At 39.1% G+C, this 24,339-nt stretch overlaps 1 protein-coding gene across 10 annotated transcripts in view; it reads left to right on the top strand.

Annotated features, from left to right (window-relative positions):
• LOC133631685 (protein mono-ADP-ribosyltransferase PARP6) overlaps nucleotides 1-24,339 on the top strand; it is an 84,413-nt gene that overhangs the window by 1,010 nt on the left and 59,064 nt on the right. For 5 of the 10 annotated variants that reach the window (XM_062023943.1, XM_062023944.1, XM_062023941.1 and 2 more), the window contains exons 1-2: nucleotides 2,195-2,410; nucleotides 22,318-22,402. In XM_062023943.1, the coding sequence (XP_061879927.1) occupies nucleotides 22,400-22,402 (3 nt within the window). In that variant the 5' untranslated portion in view covers nucleotides 2,195-2,410; nucleotides 22,318-22,399. Of the gene's footprint in view, nucleotides 1-2,194; nucleotides 2,411-16,625; nucleotides 16,818-18,243; nucleotides 18,260-18,964; nucleotides 19,031-22,143; nucleotides 22,403-24,339 lie in introns of those variants that run through there. The other 5 variants (XM_062023938.1, XM_062023940.1, XM_062023937.1 and 2 more) reach the window with 5 other exon arrangements.

Below are 24,339 nucleotides of genomic sequence, written 5' to 3'. Positions count from 1 at the left end.
CTGGTTAAACCCGTCATTCTGCCTCCAAAATGCCGAAAAACTGTGTTGTTTTTGGTTGTGCTAACCACAACTTGAAACAGGGAAAACAAAGGTTGTATTTTGTTCTGCCAAAGCGTGATAAAAGCCCACATAGACGAGACAAATGGCTCGCAGCTTTACACCGGGAAAACGAGGACGGTTCTCACTGGAGTTCCCCAAAGTCCCGGGTCGTGTGTTCGGATCACTTCGTTTCTGGTAAATATAAGGAACAAAAATCCACCTTCTTAACCACAACTTGGCTATACGTCCGTGCTAATGTTGTACTTGTTGAATTTGTACCTTATAACGTTCGACAGCTGAAGTTGTTGTTGTACAAAAATAACATGCGGTATATACTATATAGTCTATAGCCTAGCTAGCTATTTTCGAAAAACCGGACAACGAGAGGATACCAAAGGCAGCGTTAAGATGGACACCACCGGGAAAACGTAAGCCAGGGTGGCCAAAGAACACCTGGCGAAGAACAGTTGAAGGGGAGCTGAAAGAGATGAAGCTTACATGGGGCGAGGCACAGAGACGAGCACAGCAGCGAGATGAATGGCGTTGAGTCGTCGAAGCCTTATTTCCCATCCGGGAAGAAGAGGATTAAGTTAAGTAAGTAATATACTATATAGTCTATAGCCTAGCTAGCTATTTTCGAAAACCGGTTTTGTTTAAATTTGCACTTAACAGTTGGGTTTTTAAAAACCAATAAACCCTATAATTTTCATGTTGCCATTTAATCAACTTTTCAAGACAGTCGCAAAATGCTGTCTGCAAGACTTTTCAATACAAAGACATATATTTTGTACATTATTTGCCTTCATAAGGCTACAACTTACAAGGACCAGGCTACTAGGGGTCAGTCTGCTTTCTTTTGGGGTTTTTTGCCGGATATTCCAGTATTATTTACCCGTAATCTTGGTATTACTTTCCTTATTAAATTATTTTGCCACCTCCCCCTTCTCTGTTTAAACTCTCCTTTGTTGTACTTAAACAATACATGTAGCCCTCAAATCTCTCAATATTTTATACACTAACACTTGATCTTGTTGTTGATAACTTCCGCGTCTCTTTCTTAGTAGCGCGCAGGCTAAGCTAACTAGCAAGCTAAGCTAAGCCTGAGAAGCTTTAAAGTTCACTGAGACGAGTCTGACGCAAATAATACATTTTCGTTTTTTCACACGATATGCGAATAAGTAAATATGCGTAAATGAAGGATTTAACGCCGACTTACAAGCCACAACGCTCGTTAAATGCTTTTTCTGTCAATGCTGTGTTCGCTGTGAGCTGGTTTGTTTTCAACGAATTCCCGGTTGCTAGGGGATTGGTAGGCGGAAGTGACGTAGCTCCGCCCTCACCCATTAGCAATTATGTGTTTCACCTGCTGCTAAATATCTCCCAAGGGCTTTAAAGTACACGTATAGTTGCCTTTATATTGAAGCTATTATCATATTTATCTGATTTATAACACTAAAAGACTGAGAACGTTTGCGAGTAATTCGATATGATCAAAATAGTATCAATCTCACCGGATATTCCAGAGCCATTTTGGGAGATGATTAGCAGGGGGTGACGCTACAGCAGGATAACACAAACCGAGCAGGAAGTAGGAACAAAATAAGAGCGCAAAACAGGAAGTAAACACAGGTAAAACACCCAAAAACTAGACAATACAGGACCTGAGATATGAGGTCGAGAAGAAACGCTTTGAAAGGGTTTTACGATCCTTTTCAAGGCATTAAAACAGGAAGTACTTTTTCAATCTGTAACACCAAACAAAAAATAGTGCCACAGCACTAAAAATAACACACCTTTTCAGTGTCTGTTAAACACTATTAGTTGAATAAACACATGATGGCTTTCTTATTTAAGAAAAGTCTACCAGCACAATTTCCCCCACTGCTCTGTATCAAACATAGATATAAAAAAAAAAGGACACCAGCGCCATCTGGTGGGACAATGCCACCCCCAACGCACACCCCATTACTCATCAGCCGACGATGACAAATAACATGCGCACAAGCCTCTCCTCCATTTTTTTTTTTTTTGCTTTATTTTTATTCGTTCCTCCAGCAGCGGTGCAGTCAGCTGCAGGTCACGTGACTTGGCTGTCTGCTCCCACTGAGCATGCTCCAAATCTCTCTCCTGTGTTGTCAGGCAAAAAAAAAAAAAAAAAAACACGCACTAGACAAGGCAGTGGAAGCTGAGAGCTGCAAGTGACAAACACACGAGCTCTCTGGCAGCAGTGGGGAGAACAAAAATTCATCGTGGGATTGAGGCCTTTTTTTATTTTTTTTTATGAGCATTTTGTCATCTGCGGTTTTCGCGGCAGGAGTGAGCGCGGGAGGAAGAGGCTGAGGCCAGGGCAGCATCCTGACTCTCCGTGAAGGTAAATATGGGTGGATGGAGGAGGGGGTGTGGATTCCGCCTGGCTGCATTTGTGCTAAATATTGAGGAGAAATGAGGACGATGCTTGCTGGTATGCACTATTGGTATGTGACACCACAAAGGGAATGAGGGGGAGGGGGGCAGTGGTGCATGTCAGGATGCTGTTTGCATCCAGGAGCGTTAAAAGAGATTTTTATTTTTTTTGGTCAGTATTATGCACATCTGATGCTGCGTGGAGACACATTACATTAGCATTCTCTACCATTATGCTGTGCAGCAATCAAGCGCTTCCTGTTTCGTGAATAATTACAAACATTCATTGTTTGCCATACATGATATACAGTGCAGTCTTTAAAAATCAAAACAAAATTCGAGTGATGGGGGATTCAAAAAATAATAACTCCCCGTAGGAAACCTTGGAAATAGAAAATAGTTCCCGGTAGTCAATCTGCAATCATGAAACCTTATTTTGATTGTACAGGCATTTAAAACATATTTATATATATACTGTATATATATATATATATATATATATATATATATATATATATATATATATATATATATATATATATATATATATATATATATATATATATATATATATATATATATATATATATATATATATATATATATATATATATATATATATATATATATTAGGGCTGCAACTAACGATTAATTTGATAATCGATTAATCTCTCGATTATTACTTCGATTAATCGATTAATAATCGGATAAAAGAGACACACTACATTTCTATCCTTTCCAGTATTTTATTGAAAAAAAACCAGCATACTGGCACCATGTTGTGGACATTGGGGGTGCAGCATAAACCAACAATAACACAGAAATGTAACTCATCAGAACTGAATCAGATATTGTACACGTTTCTGTTGTGAATAATAAAGGATTCATTTTAGGCTGCCTCTAAATAATAGCATGAAATATTCCAGCACCTTCATAACGTTTAGTTATACTAAAGCGTCACTCAAATCTAAATATATTTATATAGCTTCATCAGCCCGGCTACATTGCTCCATTATGAAACCAACCTGAGATATTTCTGTCCGTTACGTTTATTTCGAAATTGGTAACCGTGCGTTTTCTCTCTCAAAACGGAGTCAAATGTGCCGGAGACACATTATCAGCCCCGCGTTGCAACAAAGGCATAACTTTAACGTTACTCATAAAAAAGCTGAACTCATGAATGCTATGGACTTAAAAAGTTACGTACTGTGAGTTCTTCCCTTCATCCATGGCTCCAACATTTTTCTTCTTCAGGTGCTCCTGAAGCAATGTTGTACTTCCGTGCCATTTTGCAGGAAACACTTTTCTTTGAAGTCTTTAAAGTGAAGTGTTCCCACACTTTTGACGACTTAGGTCGTACACTTTTCTCCATTGAAGCAATAACCTCAAGATGTTTCTCCGCTAAACTATCTGTAGTGTTTTCCTGCGCCATTTTTCGAATTTTTCCAGCAAAGGAGACGCCGTCGTCATCACGTGAGCTGCACATGACCACATCATTGGCTAGCTTACGGCACCTCATGAGACGTAGCCTCAGCGCCGCCCTGGCGCTGTTTTGTACTGTTTTTGGACTTATTTTGATTATTTTTTCTCAGCTGTTTGTAAATGTTGCAGTTTATAAATAAAGGTTTATAAAACAAAAAAAAAACAACAACAAAAAAATAACCAAAAAAAAAAAAAAGCCTCCGCGCATGCGCATAGCATAGTTCCAACGATTCGATGACTAAATTAATCGCCAACTATTTTGGTAATCGATTTTAATCGATTTAATCGATTACTTGTTGCAGCCCTAATATATATATATATATATATATATATATATATATATATATATATATATATATATATATATATATATATATATATATATATATATATATATATATATATATATATATATATATATATATATATATATATATATATATATATATATCCATCCATCCATCCATTTTCTACCGCTTATCCCTTTCGGGTCGCGGGGGGTCACTGGAGCCTATCTCAGCTGCATTCGGGCGGAAGGTGGGGTACATCCTGGACAAGTCGGACCTAACGTATATATATATATATATATATATATATATATATATATATATATATATATATATATATATATATATATATATATGTATATGTATATGTTTTAAATGCCTGTACAGTCAAAAAGGAAAAAACACAGAGGCTATTTCAACCCTACAAGCCTGTTTCGCAGTTTTCTCTGCTCTTCAGGGGATTTTAGTCTTTATTTTATTTTATAAAATCCCCTGAAGAGCAGAGAAACCTGCAAAACAGGCTTGTAGGGATGAAATAGCCTCTGTTTTTTCCTGTTTGTCTGTACAGGCATTTAAAACACACACACACACACACACACACACACACACACACACACACACACACACACACACACACCTACACACACACACACACGCACATATATATATATATATATATATATATATATATATATATATATATATATATATATATATATATATATATATATATATATATATATAGATATATATATATATATATATATATATATATATATAGATATATATCTATATATATATATATATATATATATATATATATCATCCCTACAAGCCTGTTTCACAGTTTTCTCTGCTCTTCAGGGGATTTTAGTCTTTATTTGATTCTATAAAATCCCCTGAAGAGCAGAAAAACCTGCGTTATTAGAGTAAACATTGCAACATTTTCTTGTTACATTTCACCTGTTTGGTCTTTCATACCACTTTTTATGTTTTTAATTTTTTTAATCGTATTTTAAAATGGGCCGTGGGGCCGTTAAAAATTGACTTGCGGGCCGCAAATGGCCCCCGGGCCGCACTTTGGACATCCCTGGCCTACAGCAAGTCTCCTCTGTTTACAAGAACTTGTCAGAGCATCCATTTTTTTGCCGGGAATTCCAGTTTTTGGCCTTCTCTCCGAGATTTTTCCTCCCAATTTGTGTGTTTTCGGTAAGCCTCCGTTCGTAACACTCACAGCGTGCTTGGACTCGTCAAAGTAGCAAGTTTCTATTCATGTTCAGTGATTCAATTAAATAACGCGACAGAAATGGATAGATATGAAGATGACAAGAAATATACATCTGCCAAAAATCCACACTTTGTTTAAATTGGCAAATTTGAGGCTAATATAAAATGTAAAGAAGAGTAAGCAGCAGGAAGAAATTGTCAGCCAGCTTGAAAAATGTCTCACCGATAAACTACATGAAGGATGCCAGGATTACTTTTATCTAAATTGTTGCCATATTTATAAATCATATATTTCAAACCAATCATACCATTTAAAAATAATTGATGAAATGTGTGTTACACACTGAGAACAGGAAGTGAACATATGTGTTAGTCATTGCTCTGAAGTGAAAAAGGGGTAGGCTTAAATAAGCTTTGCGGTACTCCTTTTCAGACATCGTGTAAAGAGAAATAAAAATATGTAAAATATGTGATGTATCGCATTGAAACTGTATACATCTTCAAATTAACTTCAACCTACTAACCAACCGATATTTCAGGGTTCCTCAGGAGGAAACCTTACAATGTATTAAATCCATCAACTGCTATAACATTGATTAGCTTGCACGTTTTTGTGATGTAGGAAAATCCCATATTTAAGCCTCGTCCAACTCTTTTAGACTTAGACTTAGAATTAGACTTACCTTTTTATTGTCATTCAAATTTGAACTTTACAGCACAGATAAGAATGACATTTCGTTGCATTAGCTCATGGTAGTGCAGGATAAAAAATCAATAAGGTGCAGATATAAATAAATAGATTACTGTACAGATAAATATATTGCACTTTTGTATATGCATCCACGTTTATGGATGTATGTTATATTGTCTTTATATTCCAGCGAGTTAATCCATGTTTGGGGGAATTGAGGGGATTATTATGATGCGTTCAAGAGTCTTACGGCCTGAGGGAAGAAGCTGTTAAAGAACCTGGTGGTTCTTTATTCAAGTTTAGCTAAATTTTACTGGAAATGAATATCGTCCTTGACTACTAATAATCGGTATCGGCCCTGAAAAAAACACATTAGTTGATCTCTATACAGAACTGTGATGCCCGTCAATCAGGGAGGACAATGTCTGCTGTTGCCCCGCTGCATTGTTGAAAGTGGTCAACATGTGTGTTCACATATATTTTTGTGAGGAAGACCAACAACACCCGCTGGTGATAGTGGATAGTCACTCCAAATGGCTTGAAGTGGTTCGGATGAAAACTCAGACAACACAGAAGACCATTTTTTCTTCTCATGGTGTGCCGGAGGAAGTTGTGTCAGACAACGGACCTCAATTTGAGGAAGTGATTTCAAGCAGCTGCGATGAGGTGGCGACTAGTCCAGGGTGTACCCCGCTTTCCACCCGAATGCAGCTGAGATAGGCTCCAGTACCCCCCCGCGACCCCGAACGGGTAGAAAGTAGAAAAGCGGCAGAATTGGATGGATTTCAAGCAGTTCCTGAAAAGCAATGGCATGAAACTAATGCCAGCCTACTAGGGTTGTACGGTATACCGGTATTAGTATAGTACCGTGATACTAATGAATCATATTCGGGACTATACAGCCTCTAAAAAGTACAGGTCCCCCCGCCCCCGTCATCGTCACGTCGTGACATTGCTGGTTTTACGAGCAGACGAGCATGTTCGGCAGCGCACAATCACGGAGTACTCACAAGCAGACACAGTGTGTAGACAGAAAAGGGAGAATGGACGCATTTTGGCTTAAAAACTAAAGATAAAGGTGAAGTTATAACACTGAAACGCCCTCAGGATGAGGTGCTTTAAGACGTAGCTAGCTGGCTAGCTAGCGGCTAAAGTCCAGCCGCTGTCGGTAGTGTTTTAGCTACTTCTAAATCACTAATCCTTGCATCCATGGTGACAAATAAAGTACGTTTCTTACAAGTATCATCCCTGCAGGACGAGGAATAGCTAAACATGCTTCACTACACACCGTAGCTCACCGGCATCAAAATGTAAACAAACGCCATTGGTGGATCTACACCTAACATCCACTGTAATGATACCAAGTACAGTAGAGTGTCTAGTCGATACTATGATTACGTCGATATTTTTTCTTTCTCTGTTTAAAAAAAAATGTATATCATGTTTATAAACTCAGGAAATATGTACCTGGACACATGAGGACTTTGAATGTGACCAATGTATGATCCTGTAACGACTTGCTATCGGATTGATACCCAAATTTGTGGTATCATCCAAAACTAATGTAAAGCATCCAAACAGAAGAATACATTATTATTACATTTTAACAGAAGTGTAGATAGAACATGTTAAAAGAGAAAGTGAGCAGATATTATCAGTAATTGAACAAGTAGATTAATAGTTCATTTTCTACCACTTGTTCTTAATAATGTTGACAAAATAATAGAATGATAAGTGACACAATAAAAAAGACCTGTCAGCGGTCTGAATTAGGAGCCTTTGTTTGCTTACTTATTACTAAAAGACAAGTTGTCTTGTATGTTCACTATTTCATTAAAGGGCAAACTTGCAGTAAGAAACATATGTTTAATGTACCCTAAGATTTTTTGTTGAAATAAAGCCAACGATGCAATTTTTTGTGGTCCCCTTTATTTAGAAAAGTATCGAAAAGTATCAAAATATTGGTATCGGGACAACACCACAGCCTACCATCCAGCATTAAATGGCACAGCTGAAAGATCGGTGCAGACAGTAAAGGCAGCACGAAAGAAACACGTTTTGGTAGACAAAGCTCAGCACAGGACATTGTCACTGCAACAGACTGGCTGACTTCCTGCCGCTGTGCAGACGAACGCCACTTTCAGTGACAGGAGCGTCGCCGGCCGAGTTGTTCTTAAAGAGTCAGTTGAGAACTAGATTTACTTCGCTCAAGCCCACTTAGCGAGAACTGTGGGAAGTAAACAACACAAACAAAAGACGTACCATAACAAGACAGCCTGCTGCCAGGGGATCAGGTGCGTGTCAGAATCTTCCGTGGAGGAAAGAGTTAAAGCAACCATTACTTACTTACCTCATCAACGATGGTGGAAGAGTGCGCTCCACGCATTTGACTCTCTGCTGTACTCCCGGGAGACTGAAACACCACATCAGCGTGCCAGTGACGATTTGGCACTGATGAGTGACATCTTTGGCCACCCATCTACCAAACCCTGCAGCGACATTAACCCAAATGAACAGCAAGTCTACACCGAGGCTGAGTCACACTCCAGAGGCACTGACCCTCGACCCCACCTCGGAGCTGGTAAAACCATCGTGCGGATCAAGCCCGAGATCGTCTAACTACGCCTGTCAAGCTCTGCAGTCCTGCCTTTACGCCCTTATCCATGACGTGTGCGCATGAAACATGTTTCACTGCGAGAGTGGCAAAGGTCCCAAATCCAAAAAAACCCTAGAATAATCCCTTGGATTTGGTTTGCAATGGTGGAAGAGTCGGACCTCTCCATTGTTAATATAGAGGACTTTGGGGGTAAAATAATGGGGAGATATTGCATTTGTCATGTCTCGCCGTTCATTAAGCTATTGCTGTCATTTTGCTTAGAGAAAAACAAACGTAAGCAAAAGCACATTGAAATGAAAATATTCTAAATATGATACCTAAATAGTAAAGTATTAAATGTTTTTTTTTAGGCATGACTGTTCTGTTATTATTTGCTATTAGAAACAGAAAAAAAACCATGTGAATTTATATTTAAATGGTTGAATGTATGTATATATATATATATATATATATATATATATATATATATATATATATATATATATATATATATATATATATATATATATATATATATATATATATATATATATATATATATATATATATACATATACAGTACAGGCCAAAAGTTTGGACACACCTTCTCATTGAATGGGTTTTCTTTATTGATTGATTGATTGAGACTTGTATTAGTAGATTGCACAGTACAGTACATATTCCGTACAATTGACCACTAAATGGTAACACCCGAATAAGTTTTTCAACTTGTTTAAGTCGGGGTCCACGTTATCTTCATGACTATTTACATTTTGGATTGTCACTGAAGGCATCAAAACTATGAATGAACACATGTGGAGTTATGTACTTCAGGGGTCCCCAAACTTTTTTGCACCACGGCCCGGTTTAATGTAGGCATTATTTTCAGGGACCGGCTTTCCACTTGTACCGGATAAATACAGCAAAAATAAGTGCATGAACAATACAACTCACTATAACGCTGAATTAGTGGGAGCCCTGGGCTTGTTTCTTTGCAATGAGATTCCCAGCGGGTTACCATCAACCTGATGGGGACTGCAGATGGAAATCAGCCTTTAGCTACAATCTGTCACATTTATATTTCATATGTTCATTACGGTTGTATCAATATCAATGTTGTATCATGTCACAAAGTTATAACAAATATAACAAATGGCAACTTCCTATGAAGAGTTTTATTGTACATCTATAAACAAGCTTATTGGTGTTTGGAAATGCAGTCATTTATAAATGATTTAAAGGCCTACTGAAATGACATTTTTTTATTTAAACGGGGATAGCAGATCCAGTCTATGTGTCATACTTGATAATTTTGCGATATTACCATATTTTTGCTGAAAGGATTTAGTAGAGAACATCGACGATAAAGTTCGCAACTTTTGGTCGCTGATAAAAAAAGCCTTGCCTGTACCGGAAGTAGCGTGACGTCGCAGGTTGAAGGGCTCCTCACATTTCCCCATTGTTTACACCAGCAGCAAGAGCAATTCGGACCGAGAAAGCGACGATTACCCCATTAATTTGAGCGAGGATGAAATAATTGTGGATGAGAAACGTGAGAGTGAAGGACTAGAGTGCAGTGCAGGACGTATCTTTTTTCGCTCTGACCGTAACTTAGGTAAAAGGGCTCATTGGATTCCACACTTTCTCCTTTTTCTATTGTGGATCACAGATTTGTATTTTAAACCACCTCGGATACTATATCCTCTTGAAAATGAGAGTCGAGAACGCAAAATGGACATTCACAGTGACTTTTATCTCCACGACAATACATCGGTGAAGCACTTTAGCTACGGAGCTAACGTGATAGCATCGTGCTTAAATGCAGATAGAAACAAAAGAAATAAGCCCCTGACTGGAAGGATAGACAGAAGATCAACAATACTACTATCAGGAGAAACCGAACCAAAGACTGGACCTGTAACCACATGGTTAATGCTGTGCCGCCTGTCGAAGCCTAGCAATGCTGTTGCTAACGACGCCATTTAAGCTAACTTAGCTACGGGACCTCGTCAGAGCTATGATAAAAACATCAGCGCTCCACCTACGCCAGCCCTCATCTGCTCATCAACACCCGTGCTCACCTGCGTTCCAGCGATCGACGGCGCGATGAAAGATCATCGATGCGGTTGGCGGCTAGCGTTGGATAGCACGTCTGCTATCCAACTCAAAGTCCTCCTGGTTGTGTTGCTGCAGCCAGCCGCTAATACACAAATCCCACCTACAGCTTTCTTCTTTGCAGTCTTCATTGTCCATTAAACAAATTGCAAAAGATTCACCAACACAGATGTCCAGAATACTGTGGAATTTTGCGATGAAAACAGAGCTGTTTGTATTGGATACAATGTGTCCGAATACTTCCGCTTCAACCATTGACGTCACGAGCAAACGTCATCATACATAGACATTTTCAACCGGAAGTTTCGCAGGAAATTTAAAATTGCACTTTATAAGTTAACCCGGCCGTATTGGCATGTGTTGCAATGTTAAGATTTCATCATTGATATATAAACTATCAGACTGCGTGGTCGGTAGTAGTGGGTTTCAGTACCGGTACCGGTCCCCGGACCGGTGGTTGGGGACCACTGATGTACTTAACAAAAAAAGATGAAATAACTGAAAACATGTTTTATATTCTAGTTTCTTCAAAATAGCCACCCTTTGCTCTGATTACTGTTTTGCACACTCTTGGCGTTCTCTCGATGAGCTTCAAGGTGTAGTCACCTGAAAGGGTTTTCACTTCACAGGAGTCATAGTTTTGATGCCTTCAGTGACAATCTACAATGTCAATAGTCAAACTTTTGTTACTGTATTGTTTTGTTTGTTACTGTATTATATATATATATTTATATACTTTGATTCCTGAGCAATTGCTGGGTTGCATATGACATCACGTACACGTTGCTTTGTCATGGTGTAATGCACATGGAGGGCAAACAAGCTTGAGCCTAGCAATAAATCAAGTGGAAGACGTGTTAGTGAGGCTCAATACAAATACTTCCTCTTGCCCCTTGAATTTAGCCCTCCCCCCCGTTGTTTAGCGCGTTTACGTCAATCAAGTGGTGTCCAAATTCTCCGTCAGTTAAGTGTGAGGGCCGCAGAACCCTCTAAACCAGTGGTCCCCAACCTTTTTGTAGCTGCGGACCGGTCAACGCTTGAAAATATGTCCCACGGACACAATAGGTGGGGGGTGATTTATTTTTTATTTTTATTTATATATTTTTTTTTCATAAAGAAATACAATAATGTGTGCTTACGGACTGTATCCCTACAGACTGTATTGATCTATATTGATATATAATGTATATATTGTGTTTTTTATGTTGATTTAAAAAAAAAAAAAAAAAAAAACTTTTTTTTTTTTTTTTTTTTTTTTTAAATTTCTTGTGCGGCCCGGTACCACCCGGTGGTTGGGGACCACTGCTCTAAACGAAGCGAGTTCAAGGACTTCCCTAGGATATCAACAGAAGGGAGAAATGTCCAACATTACACTTTGTCTGCTAAAATTGATGGCAGAAAACAAAAATAAGGCTACAAATGGAAGTTATACACTTAATTATTGATTTTTACAATATTGACGCTCATGGTTTTGTTCAGATGTTCATCCGTTGCTACACCATGTAAATATCGGTTATTTTTAACATTTTTTTTTTATCGCTTGTTAAATCGATGGAGTTCCAGTATACTTAGCTGAAATAGCCGTATCTATATTATTTGTTTTTATCAATGTAGAAAGATTAAACAGAACAGCCACATAAGGGACGTTTTCAATTGTTTGTTTATTGTGTTTTTTCAAACTACCGTAGGTTTTTGCTTCTGAACACCAACCGTGTTCCTTGTTTTCTGCCTCCTCTGTAATGTAACATGATATATGTTTGTGAGTAGTCTATACGTAACATTTACCCTTTGCCATGTGACGGCGTAACTATCGGATGTGTTTTCTTCGAAGGGGCAGTGAGCCGCTTCAGAAACTAAGGCCACGTTTATGCTGTTCATCAAATCTGATTGTTTGGCCTTCAAGTGATTTTTTTTGCCAGTCAAAACGCTCCAAAGTGCTTCAAATCTAATCTTTTGGCATCAGATTCAGGCCACAATAGGAGGTAGTCCGGAATCTGATTGGAATCTGATCTTTCCAAATGTGACTTCAGTCTTAACACACTGTGACCTGAATGCGACTCGTAAGTGACTTTTTCGTCAGCTTTGGGCGAGCTACGTCATTCGTGTGCACGGGGAAAGACGCAGTCGCCAGCGGAAGTGGATATTTTTTCACAATATTTGGTTTCGGTGAGCAAAGTCTATTTAAATGGTGTTAAATCACCAAAATGATTCCCAAGCGCGGCCACAGCTGCTGCTCACTGCTCCCCTCACCTCCCAGTGGGTGGAACAAGGGGGTGGGTCAAATGTAGAGGGTAATTTCACCACACCTAGTGTGTGAGTGACTATCAGTGGTACTTTAAATTTCACTTAAGACGACCAAATTTTCGGTGCATCACCTGTCAATAGTGTGCAAATAATAGGCTATAAGTACCGTATTTTTCGGACTATAAGTCACAGTTTTTTTCATAGTTTGGCCGGGGGTGCGACTTATACTCAGGAGCGACTTATGTGTGAAATTATTAAAACATTACCGTAAAATATAAAATATTATTATTTAGCTCATTCACGTAAGATACTAGACGTACAAGATTTCATGGGATTTAGCGATTAGGAGTGACAGATTGTTTGGTAAACGTATCGTATGTTCTATATGTTATAGTTATTTGAATGACTCTTACCATAATATGTTACGTTAACATACCAGGCACGTTCTCAGTTGGTTATTTATGCCTCATATAACGTACACTTATTCAACCTGTTGTTCACTATTCTTTATTTATTTTAAATTGCCTTTCAAATGTCTATTCTTGGTGTTGGGTTTTATCAAATAAATTTCCCCCAAAAATGCGACTTATATATGTTTTTTTCCTTCTTTATTATGCATTTTTGGCCGGTGCGACTTATACTCCGGAGCGACATATACTCCGAAAAATACGGTAATATATGAATATATATTTTGATTCTGAATAAAAAGCGATTGTTAAAGGACCGGAATGGACGCTGTGGCGCATTTGCTTACATGTGAGTTGAAAAATAAAGTTACCGTAGATCTACGCTGATGTCCGTGTCTCTTCCGCCATAACCACAACACCAGGGGGTGCTCCACTAACCACGTTAAACCCAGATTCCGAACTAACAAAGGTCTTAACTCATTCTCTTTCTATGCCACATCAATGTGGAATGCGCTCCCAACAGGTATAAAAGAAAGGGCATCTCTATCCTCCTTCAAAACCGCAATAAAAGTTCACCTCCAGGCAGCTACAACCCTAAACTAACACCCTACCCGGATTGCTAATAATCAAATGTAAACAATCAAATGCAGATTCTTTTTCTTATGCCTTCTGATCTCTCTCTCTCTCTCTCTCTCTATGTCCACTACTTGATGTCCATATCCCCCCCCCATCCCCCCCTCCCTCCACACCCCTGATTGTAAATAATGTAAATAATTCAATGTGATTATCTTGTGTGATGACTGTATTATGATGATAGTATATATGATAGTATATATCTGTATCATGAATCAATTTAAGTGGACCCCGACTTAAACAAGTTGAAAAACTTATTCGGGTGTTGCCATTTAGTGGTCAATTGTACGGAATATGTACTTCACTGTGCAACCTACTAATAAAAGTGTCAATCAATCAATCAATCAATTCTACTTATAAGCCATTAAAAGATTAGAACCTTCCCAAATATATTACACTATATACAGTACATCCATTCATACATTATATTACTTTCATTTACTTTCACGTAAAAAAAACCTACTAATTTTTAATTTGTGGCGACTTTTATTTTATTTTGTAGTAGTAGCGACTTCCTCTCGGTCAACTTCCTTTGTTTTCATTTCATCAAAATGGGTGTACCCGGCCTTCCGCCCGATTGTAGCTGAGATAGGCTCCAGCGCCCCCCGCGACCCCGAAGGGAATAAGCGGTAGAAAATGGATGGATGGATGGAAAATGCGCATGCAAGTGACGTCGAGGCCACGGTGGGGCCTGTGCGCGTTTACACTGGAGTCTGGTAAAAATCCCATTTTACTTGCAGTGTAAACATCCATCCATCCATCCATTTTCTACCGCTTATTCCCTTCGGGGACGCGGGGGGCGCTGGAGCCTATCTCAGCTACACTCGGGCGGAAGGCGGGGTACACCCTGGACAAGTCGCCACCTGCAGGGCCAACACAGATAGACAGACAACATTCACACTCACATTCACACACTAGGGCCAATTTAGTGTTGCCAATCAACCTATCCCCAGGTGCATGTCTTTGGAGGTGGGAGGAAGCCGGAGTACCCGGAGGGAACCCACACAGTCACGGGGAGAACATGCAAACTCCACACAGAAAGATCCCGAGGCCGGGATTGAATTCACGACTACTCAGGACCTTCGTATTGTGAGGCAGACGCACTAACCTCTCTGCCACCGTGCTGCCCTGCAGTGTAAACATTCAGATGGAAAAAAATCAGTATTAGAACAAAATTTGATTTGGGCGAAAGAAAAAAAAGAGCCCAAGCAAAGCCGTATATCCCGTGCGACGGCATCTTGAAAGTAAACATTTCTCGCATTTGCCTTACGTCACTGCCGGCAAACGGCGAGGGTTGATTACGTAGTAAAACTCGAGCAACGTCCGAGTTCTTAAGGGCATTTTATCAACATTTTCTACACCAGGCCGGTTAAGGTTATCCAGGGTAAATCCCACCTAACCTTATCCTTGTCCACACACACACAACGGTCGTTTAAGACCCCCTCCCCCCCTCTGCCCGACGGCGCAACGCGACCTAGTACGCATGCGCAGAAAATGCGCACGTCATAGTCACCTCCAATGTTGCTTTGTATGCAAGTTCTTAAATTTAACTTAACTTATCTGAACAATATCCAGTTTTGTGGTATTTCAATTAACTGTAATCCAGTGTGCTGTGGGGCCCTATTGTAGTGAATCACACCCGAGACATCATAAATTAGTCAAGTCTTTAATAAACATGTGAAAGTAAACAATGTGATAAAGAACATTTTACGGGATCTAGATATCTGGTCAGGACACTCCTCACTCTTTTGCCTTCACCTTCATTGTCCATTCGTTTTTGGTGACTTTATATACTCTGGACCTAGACGTTGACAATAACTGATACAGTCTGCTTTGCCAGTCCAAATGCATTCGATGTTTTCCGTAGTCTTCACTTGACGGCCAGGTAACATTCTCGTTGTCTCTTCTTCGACAAATGGACAAAGTTTTTCGGTAAGTAGAATCACAGCTGACCTGGACATTCGAAATTTATCTTGCCGTCTGAGATGTGTAGTATACAAAATAGCGGAAATCGCACGTTTCCTTTACTTAAGGTAGTCATGTGTGATTTCCACAAGCGTCTGTACATGTAGAATAATGAGAAACACGGGCATGTTTGGATGACTCACCTTCATATTTCCAGTGGTGAGCTCCGGTTGTTATGAAGCTGGCTGTCGCGCGGTCTTTCTGACTGCACTTCCTGTGTGAGGCGCGGTCTTTCTGACTTCACTTCCTCTCCGAACTCAGTTTGTAAACGATCAGTGAGTCCATACAAAGCTAAGAGCCGGAGATTCAAGAAATAGACGGCGCACTTACCCATGTAAAAAATGATCCAAGGAGGGTTACCTTAAACGATGGTTTAGTGTGGCTGACACAATGCTTAGGCTAAATAATTATTCGTTTAAGGGGTTATCCGGCTTAGTGTAGACATAGCCTAAGGTTCTAAAGCCAAAGGGGGAGGGTTAAGAAGAAGGGGAAAGGGGGAAGAGGGAGAATTCGGATTGAGCCTCAGTGAAGAGTTTGAGCTAGAAAAGCCGCTTTCCTGTGCTGTTCCAAGCGTTCAAAATGGCGAGATAGTAAAGGGCTCTTACAGAGTCTTGAAAGAAGTGGTTCATGAAAGGTAAAAAGTTGGTCAAATTATGAAAGCGTGTCAAGGGAAACATGCCGCTTTCAGTCAGACCATGCTCGTGTCAGCAGCGATCACTTCGTAAAAGGTTTGTTTGAACATTTGCTTAAGAAACTTTCTGAGATGTAATCAAGTTTATTATTTCCTACATAGGTAGTGTTTGAGAGCAGAACTAATAACGTAAAGTAAGGACAAGGGATCGTGTTAGTTTGTGTACTTTTAAGTTATGCCTAAATTGTGTATGTATATATATGTGTGTGTATATATATATATATGTGTATATATACATATTTATATATATATATGTATATATATATATATATATATATATGTATATATATATATATATATATATATATATATATATATATATATATATATATATATATATATACATATATATATATATATATATATATATATATATATATATATATATATATATATATATATATATATACATATAAATATGTATATATAAGGGATCGTGTTAGTTTGTGTACTTTTAAGTTATGCCTAAATTGTGTATGTATATATATGTGTGTGTATATATATATATATATATGTGTATATATACATATTTATATATATATGTATATATATATATGTATATATATATATATATATATATATATATATATATATATATATATATATATATATATATATATATATATATATATATATATATATATATATATATATATATATATATATATATATATATATATATACCAGTGACGTGCAGTCAGGGGAGGCAGGTGAGGCGGGGCCTCACGTGCCATCATGGAAAGAAAAAAAGGTAAAAAGAAAAAAAAAAAATTAAATTGTTATATGTATCCAGTGATTATACTATAAAGTTATTTTCCATATAACGTCACCAGTTTTAGATTATTTTTATTCAAAATCGCGGAATTTTCAGATTTGCCGTTCAAATACTGAGAAGAGACTTGCGGTGAGTCACCAGCCAGTTGAGCCTCACCATGGATTGCGTAATGACTCGGCTAACTGCTGGCCTGCTGTGCAGTGAGACCGTATTGCTACATGAATTATATTATACATTTCCATAGTTTAGTTAGCTGAGGTATATAATGTACAGTGTATTTTGTCAACAACTGTATGTGTGTAACATATTTCTTGTGCTGAGCAATCATAAAAACGGCTGCGAAGACGCACTGTGTGAGGCTCGCAGTAATCCCGCCTCCTGGTGGTAGAGGGCGGTAGTGATCCCAGAGATCATTCTTGCGACTACTCGGCTGCAGAAGAAGTGACAACAAGCAGCAACAGTTAGCAGCGATCGTTTATTTTTTCCTCTTGCCTGGACTATTAACATGGAGGATTACATATCTAAAATAAAACAGTTTTTTAAACTGGACTTTCAATCGAAGCAGGAGGTAATAATTAAAAGAAGATCTCCATCGAGACAGAGAGACTTTTAAAACTGAAGAAAGATAAGGAAGACTTCTATAAACAAGTTATCGATGCTTTTGTTCAAAAGGAGCGACGCATGGACTTCATTCATAAGTAAAGGTAAGACCATAATAACGTTTTTTTATTAAATGTGCTTTTTTGTGTGCTACAGTTTTTATGTGTAAAGTTAAAGTTAAGTTAAAGTACCAATGATTGTCACACACACTAGGTGTGGTGAAATTTGTCCTCTGCATTTGACCCATCCCCTTGCTCACCCCCTGGGAGGTGAGGGGAGCAGTGGGCAGCAGCGGCGCCACGCCCGGGAATCATTTTTGGTGATTTAACCCCCAATTCCAACCCTTGATGCTGAGTGCCAAGCAGGGAAGAATGCTGGTATGAGCTTTTAAACATAACCCGTTAACTGCTGCCAATCAAATGGTGAATAAGATACTCTTTAGGGTTCATATGTTTGTAAATCTGACTGTGATGAAGTCAGTGCCTCACCAGCCATGAACCTCACCGCACGTCACTGATATATACATATATACATATATATGTATATATATATATATATATATATATATATATATATATATATATATATATATATATATATATATATATATATATATATATATATATATATATGCATAAAGTGAAGAGTTTGAGCTGAAAATGTCCGCTTTACTGTGCTGTTCCAAGCGTTCAAATGGAGAGACAGGAAAGTGCTTTTTATAGAGTTTTGGAAAAAGTAGTTCATAAAGGGAATAAGGCCGGCAAAAATGATAAAAGCGCATCCAAGGGAAATGGCTTTCAAAAAAACATGTCGCTTTCATCTTGGGGTGTGCGGTCTGACCACACTCGTGCTGTGCAGCGATCGTTTCGTAAAAGGTTTGTTTGAATATTTAATTTGTTTGAGAAACTTTCCGTGATGCAATCTTTTTATCCTTTACTATATAGTTAGTCTTTGAGAGCAAAACTATTAGCGTAAAATTGCATTAGTTTGTTTGTGTTCTTTTAAGTTATGCCTCGATATAATTACGGAGCCCTTTGTCTGTGAAAATAATCTCACTTCATGTTAACTCAATCTACCATATTTTCAATGTCAATTTTCATAACAGGAACTAAAACTTTATTTGCGACCCCGAAAGGGACAAGTGGTAGAAAATGGATGGGATGGGATGGTGCTTTTCAACTTGTTTAAGTCGGGGTCCACGTTATCTTCATGGAAAATGCTTTAATATTGATGATCACACTGCATCAAGAAAATATCATCAATATTATTAATAAACTCAATGAATAAATCTCTCGTAGGCTCAACAGCATACTGAAACTTGATATGGCTAAATATTGTTGGAAACCAAACATTTCTGAACAACAGCTAAATAATGAAACAACATATGAACTTTACACCATTAAAACTTCAGACATGAATCATTAGATGACAGCCAAATATTTGTGGCAGGAAATCAACTGCAAAAACAATTATTTTTCTCGTTAGCATCACGATCAAATATTTTACATAGCAATGCAGGAATAAGTCCAACATCGTCTTTCACGGATTAATGCTTAATTCGCGGAGTTCTCCAGATGTAAAGTAATGATGTCCCTCCAGTCTTTTCTACTTTAAATCATTGTGAGTGTCGAAGGAAGTGCGGTCGAGCAGTAAAAGGAAGAGTCCACTCTAGTCATAATGAATGGTTTAATTCAAGGGTGTTACAAGCTATTGTTTTTCACATTTAAAAAATAGTATTACAAAAAAGAAAACAACGTGAAATAAGTGCAAACAGGTGTAATGAACAACAAAATGTTGCAATATTGACACTAATAACACAAAAGCTGCCACGTCAGTTATTTACTTTAAAACTGGCACCGCTCAAAAAATAATAAAAACTTTTAATCGACAAATAGATCTAAAGTAAAAATAATACATAATCGTATATGACTTATTCTTAACACTTTTATGGGGCATTTTGGACCCCTATGAACCCCAAGAATTGTGGTCCGTTTGGGCTGCAGCGGTACTCAGTTGTAATACATTTATCCACCACTTGTGGCAGTACTGACAATATCAAACAAGTCTGGAGCTAAAGTCAAAAATTATGACTAAGGTGGTGAAGCTGTATTTTCATTTGCACTTCAATTTTATCGACAGTTTAATTAAGAAACATATTCATTATTAATGTTTATTTATACATAATTGTATGTAATTGTATTTTTCGTCAGATATTAATGAGTCTTTACTTATGCAGTATAGTTGGTGAGTACTTATTTTTCTAATCAGCCTGACTTAAGCCTAAGATTTATGTGTTGAATAAAGAATAATCTTTATGATTAACACATGCTTTCATATCATTTGACAAGGTTGTAAACTGTAAGTAGGTTAGATATAATTATTGAATACATTTGAAATCTACAGTAAGATGACAAGTTCAGTGTGAAATTTGAGTGGGCCCTGGGCGCCTTTGTGGTCAAAAAGGTTAAGAAACCCTGTCTTAATGGATAATTAAAAAAAATAATAATAAAAAAAAGCGACTTGATTTTTTACCTTCAAAAATTAGTAGCTGTCTTAATATTTGGCCTATCACAACGGTTCAAGTACCATTAGAATGTTTTTTTTTCAATGTCTTGAAAGTGGTATCAACGGGTTTGATATATTTTGTATTTTTGAAATTGTTTGCCACACACCTTGTTGGAATTTGCATGGAATGAGTGTCACAAAAAAATAAAAATAAAAAAATAATAATTTGAAGCTCGCTCAACTAAGGCTGAGTGAGGAAAGCTGGCATCTTGCAAGATTTGAAGAGTTCCCCCTGTACTCATTTTATCAGAATCAGTTTTATCAGCCACGTATGTTTAACATACAAGGACATTCAATCAATCAATCAATGTTTACTTATATAGCCCTAAATCACAAGTGTCTCAAAGGGCTGCACGAGCCACAACGACATCCTCGGCTCAGATCCCACATCAGGACAAGAAAAAACTAAACCCAATGGGATGACAATGAGAACCCTTGGAGGGGACCGCAGATGTGGGTTGTTGCTAGACCCACTCGACGTCCATTGCACCGGTAACTCCCCCCCCCCGCCACCCCGGGCGACCGGTGCAATGGATGTTGAGTGGGTCTACCATAATAGTGTGAGAGTCCAGTCCATAGAGGATCTAACGTAATAGTGTGAAAGTTCAGTCCATAGTGGGGCCAGCAGGAGATCATCTTGAATGGAGACAGGTCAGCAGCGCATAGACGTCCCCAACTGATGCACAGATGAGTGGTCCACCCTGGGTCCCGACTTTGGACAGCTAGCGCGTCATCTGTGGTCACCGAATCTGTGCCCCCTCTCTCCACGAAGGAGAGGGGATTGACTTGGTAGACTGCGCTCTTTGTTCCATGTAAGAAACAAAGAAAAACTTAACAACTACGAAAAAACACAGTACTGTGGCGGCCAAAAGCAGCACCATTTATTTGCACAATAAATACCGTATTTCCCACACTATAAGGCGCACCGGATTATAAGGCGCACCTTCAATGAATGGCCTATTTTAAAACTTTGTTCATATATAAGGCGCACCGCATTATAGGGCGCATAGAATAGACGCTACAGTAGAGGCTGGGGTTACGTTATGCATCCCGTAGTTGCAAGACCTGTTGTGGCTCAATATTGGTCCATATATAAGGCGCACCGGATTATAAGGCGCACTGTCAGTTTTTGAGAAAATTGGAGGTTTTTAGGTGCGCCTTATAGTGCGAAAAACACTGTAAATCAAATTCACCACACAAACCAGCAAGTGTCAGTCTATTTAACAATGGGTACTATTTTTTCAAGAAGCCCTTTAAAAGGTGAGCCAAGCTCCGCTGATTTGGCCGCATAACAGATGTTGTTGCTGACAAAAGACTCGGCGGCAAACCCGAGTACCGAACATCCAGCACAGCTCTCTCTCTCTCTCTCTCTCTCTCTCTCTCTCTCCCACGCACACTATCTCTCCACAGTGATTAATGCCACTCTGAGAGGAGGCAGAGACGGCTGTTGCTAGGATACCAGGCAAGGTGAAGTGCGGACGTTTTAAAGGAAAGCAGAGGAGTAGGTCGGTCGCCACCAACAAAGCGTGTAATCATGCGAGGTGGCCTCTTTGTTTCAAGATTGCCACCTCTTATGGATCTGTTTTGTCTGCCGTAGCAAGGTGTGCCCGAAAACTGCTGCCATGGTTGTTGGCACGAGGCCTGAAGCTGTCTGAGTGAGCACGGGAACAGCCGGACTGATGGTAAGATAACTGTTCCTTAAATCTTGTCCACACAGGAACGTTTTTAGGTTGGAACGATAAAGTCTTGGCCTTTTATCCACATGGGAGCACTGCTCTGGGTGCCCGACAACAAGATTTTTTAAAAAGTGGGAAAATCCTTGTTGTTGTCATCATGTGGACAGGCAAACCACTACCTTTTTTTTACTTGTTACGTCACATTTGTATTGTTATTATAATTACCTATTTTGGACACACACACAAAAATAATACTCATTATAGAAAATACTCACTTCATCTACACAATTCAAAGCGGGGTAAAAAAATAACATCTTCGATGCAATATCGTCATTTGGTAAAAAAACAAAAAAAAACATTATTAATATTTAAAGAAGATAAAAAAAGAAACATGTGTGTCTTAACAGGAGCAAGAAGAAGCAAAGCTTATAATGTCCTGCCTGCCCCATCACCAGCATCAATAATGCTCCTATTTTGTTGTCTTGTAATTAGGGGTGTCAAAGTTAACACTTGAACGCATGGGATTAATTCAAACCGGTTTGAGCAATATATTGTACAAAAAAATATTATACAAAATTGTTCTGTTGTCACATAATTATAATATACAAAAACTTATTTTGGCTGCTGATGCGCGCAGTGATGTTCCAAAAAACGACTTTAATAAAATGAATTCTTAATAAAAAAAGAGATTATAATCAATTCTTGAAAATCATGATCAGCAATGTTCTAAAAAACATACTTTTTTAAATAATTCTAAAAGAAAAAAAAAATCATTCTTGAAAATCATGAATGGTTATGGTCAATGATGGGCAAGCTCAGCTATCCCCGGAGACATGTTGCAAGCGACACAGCAAAAGCAACTTGCGACCATCCATCCATCTTCCTGATCTTATCCGGAGTCGGGTCGCGGGGGCAGCAGCCTAAGCAAAGAAGCCCAGACTTCCCTCTCTACAGCTACTTCGTCCAGCTCTTCCCGGGGGATCCCGAGGCGTTCGCAGGCCAGCTGGGAGACATAGTCTCTCCACCGTGTTCTGGGCCTTCTGCATGGTCTCCTACCGGTTCGGATGCACCCTAAACACCTTCCCAGGGAGGCGTTCGGGGGCATTCTGAGCAGATGCCCAGACTACCTCATTTGGCTCCTCTCCATGTAGAGGAGCAGTGGCTTTACTCTGAGCTCCTCCCGAATGACAGAGATTCTCACCCTTTCTCTAAGGGAGAGCCCCGCCACCTGCTTGTACCCAAAGCTCATGACCATAGGTGAGGATAAGGACAGAGATGGACTGGTAAATTGAGAGCTTTGCCCTCCGGCTAAGCTCCTTCTTCACCACGACGGATCGATACAGTGTCCGCATCACTGCAGACTCTGCACCGATCCGCCTGTCATTCTCATGATCCACTCGTCACTCACTCGTGAACAAGACCCTGAGGTACTTGAATTCCTTCACTTGGGGTATGATCTCCTCCCCAGCCTGGAGATGGCACTCCACCCTTTTCCGGGTGAGAACCATGGACCCGGACTTGGAGGTGCTGATTCTCATCCCAGTCGCTTCACACTAGGCTGCGAATCGATCCAGTGAGAGCTGAAGATCCTGGTCAGATGAAGCCAGCAGGACCACATCATCTGCAAAAAACAGTGACTAAATCCTGCAGCCACCAAACCGGTTCCCCTCAATGCCCTGACTGCGCCTAGAAATTTTGCCCATAAAAGTTGTAAACAGAATCGGTGACAAAGGGCAGCCCTGGCGGAGTCCAACCTTCACTGGAAACGGGTCCGACTTACTGCCGACAATTCTGACCAAGCTCTGACACTGATAATACAGGGAGCAGACTGCCACAATCAAGCGGTTCGATACCCATACTCTGTGAGCACTCTCCACAGGACTTCCCGAGGGATTCGGTTGAATGCATTCTCCAAGTCCACAAAACACATGTAGACTGGTTGG

This window comes from Entelurus aequoreus, linkage group LG02 (assembly GCF_033978785.1).
Source record: "Entelurus aequoreus isolate RoL-2023_Sb linkage group LG02, RoL_Eaeq_v1.1, whole genome shotgun sequence".
In the NCBI taxonomy this organism is placed as follows: Eukaryota; Metazoa; Chordata; class Actinopteri; order Syngnathiformes; family Syngnathidae; genus Entelurus; species Entelurus aequoreus.
This window is presented reverse-complemented; position numbering and strand designations above follow the sequence as displayed.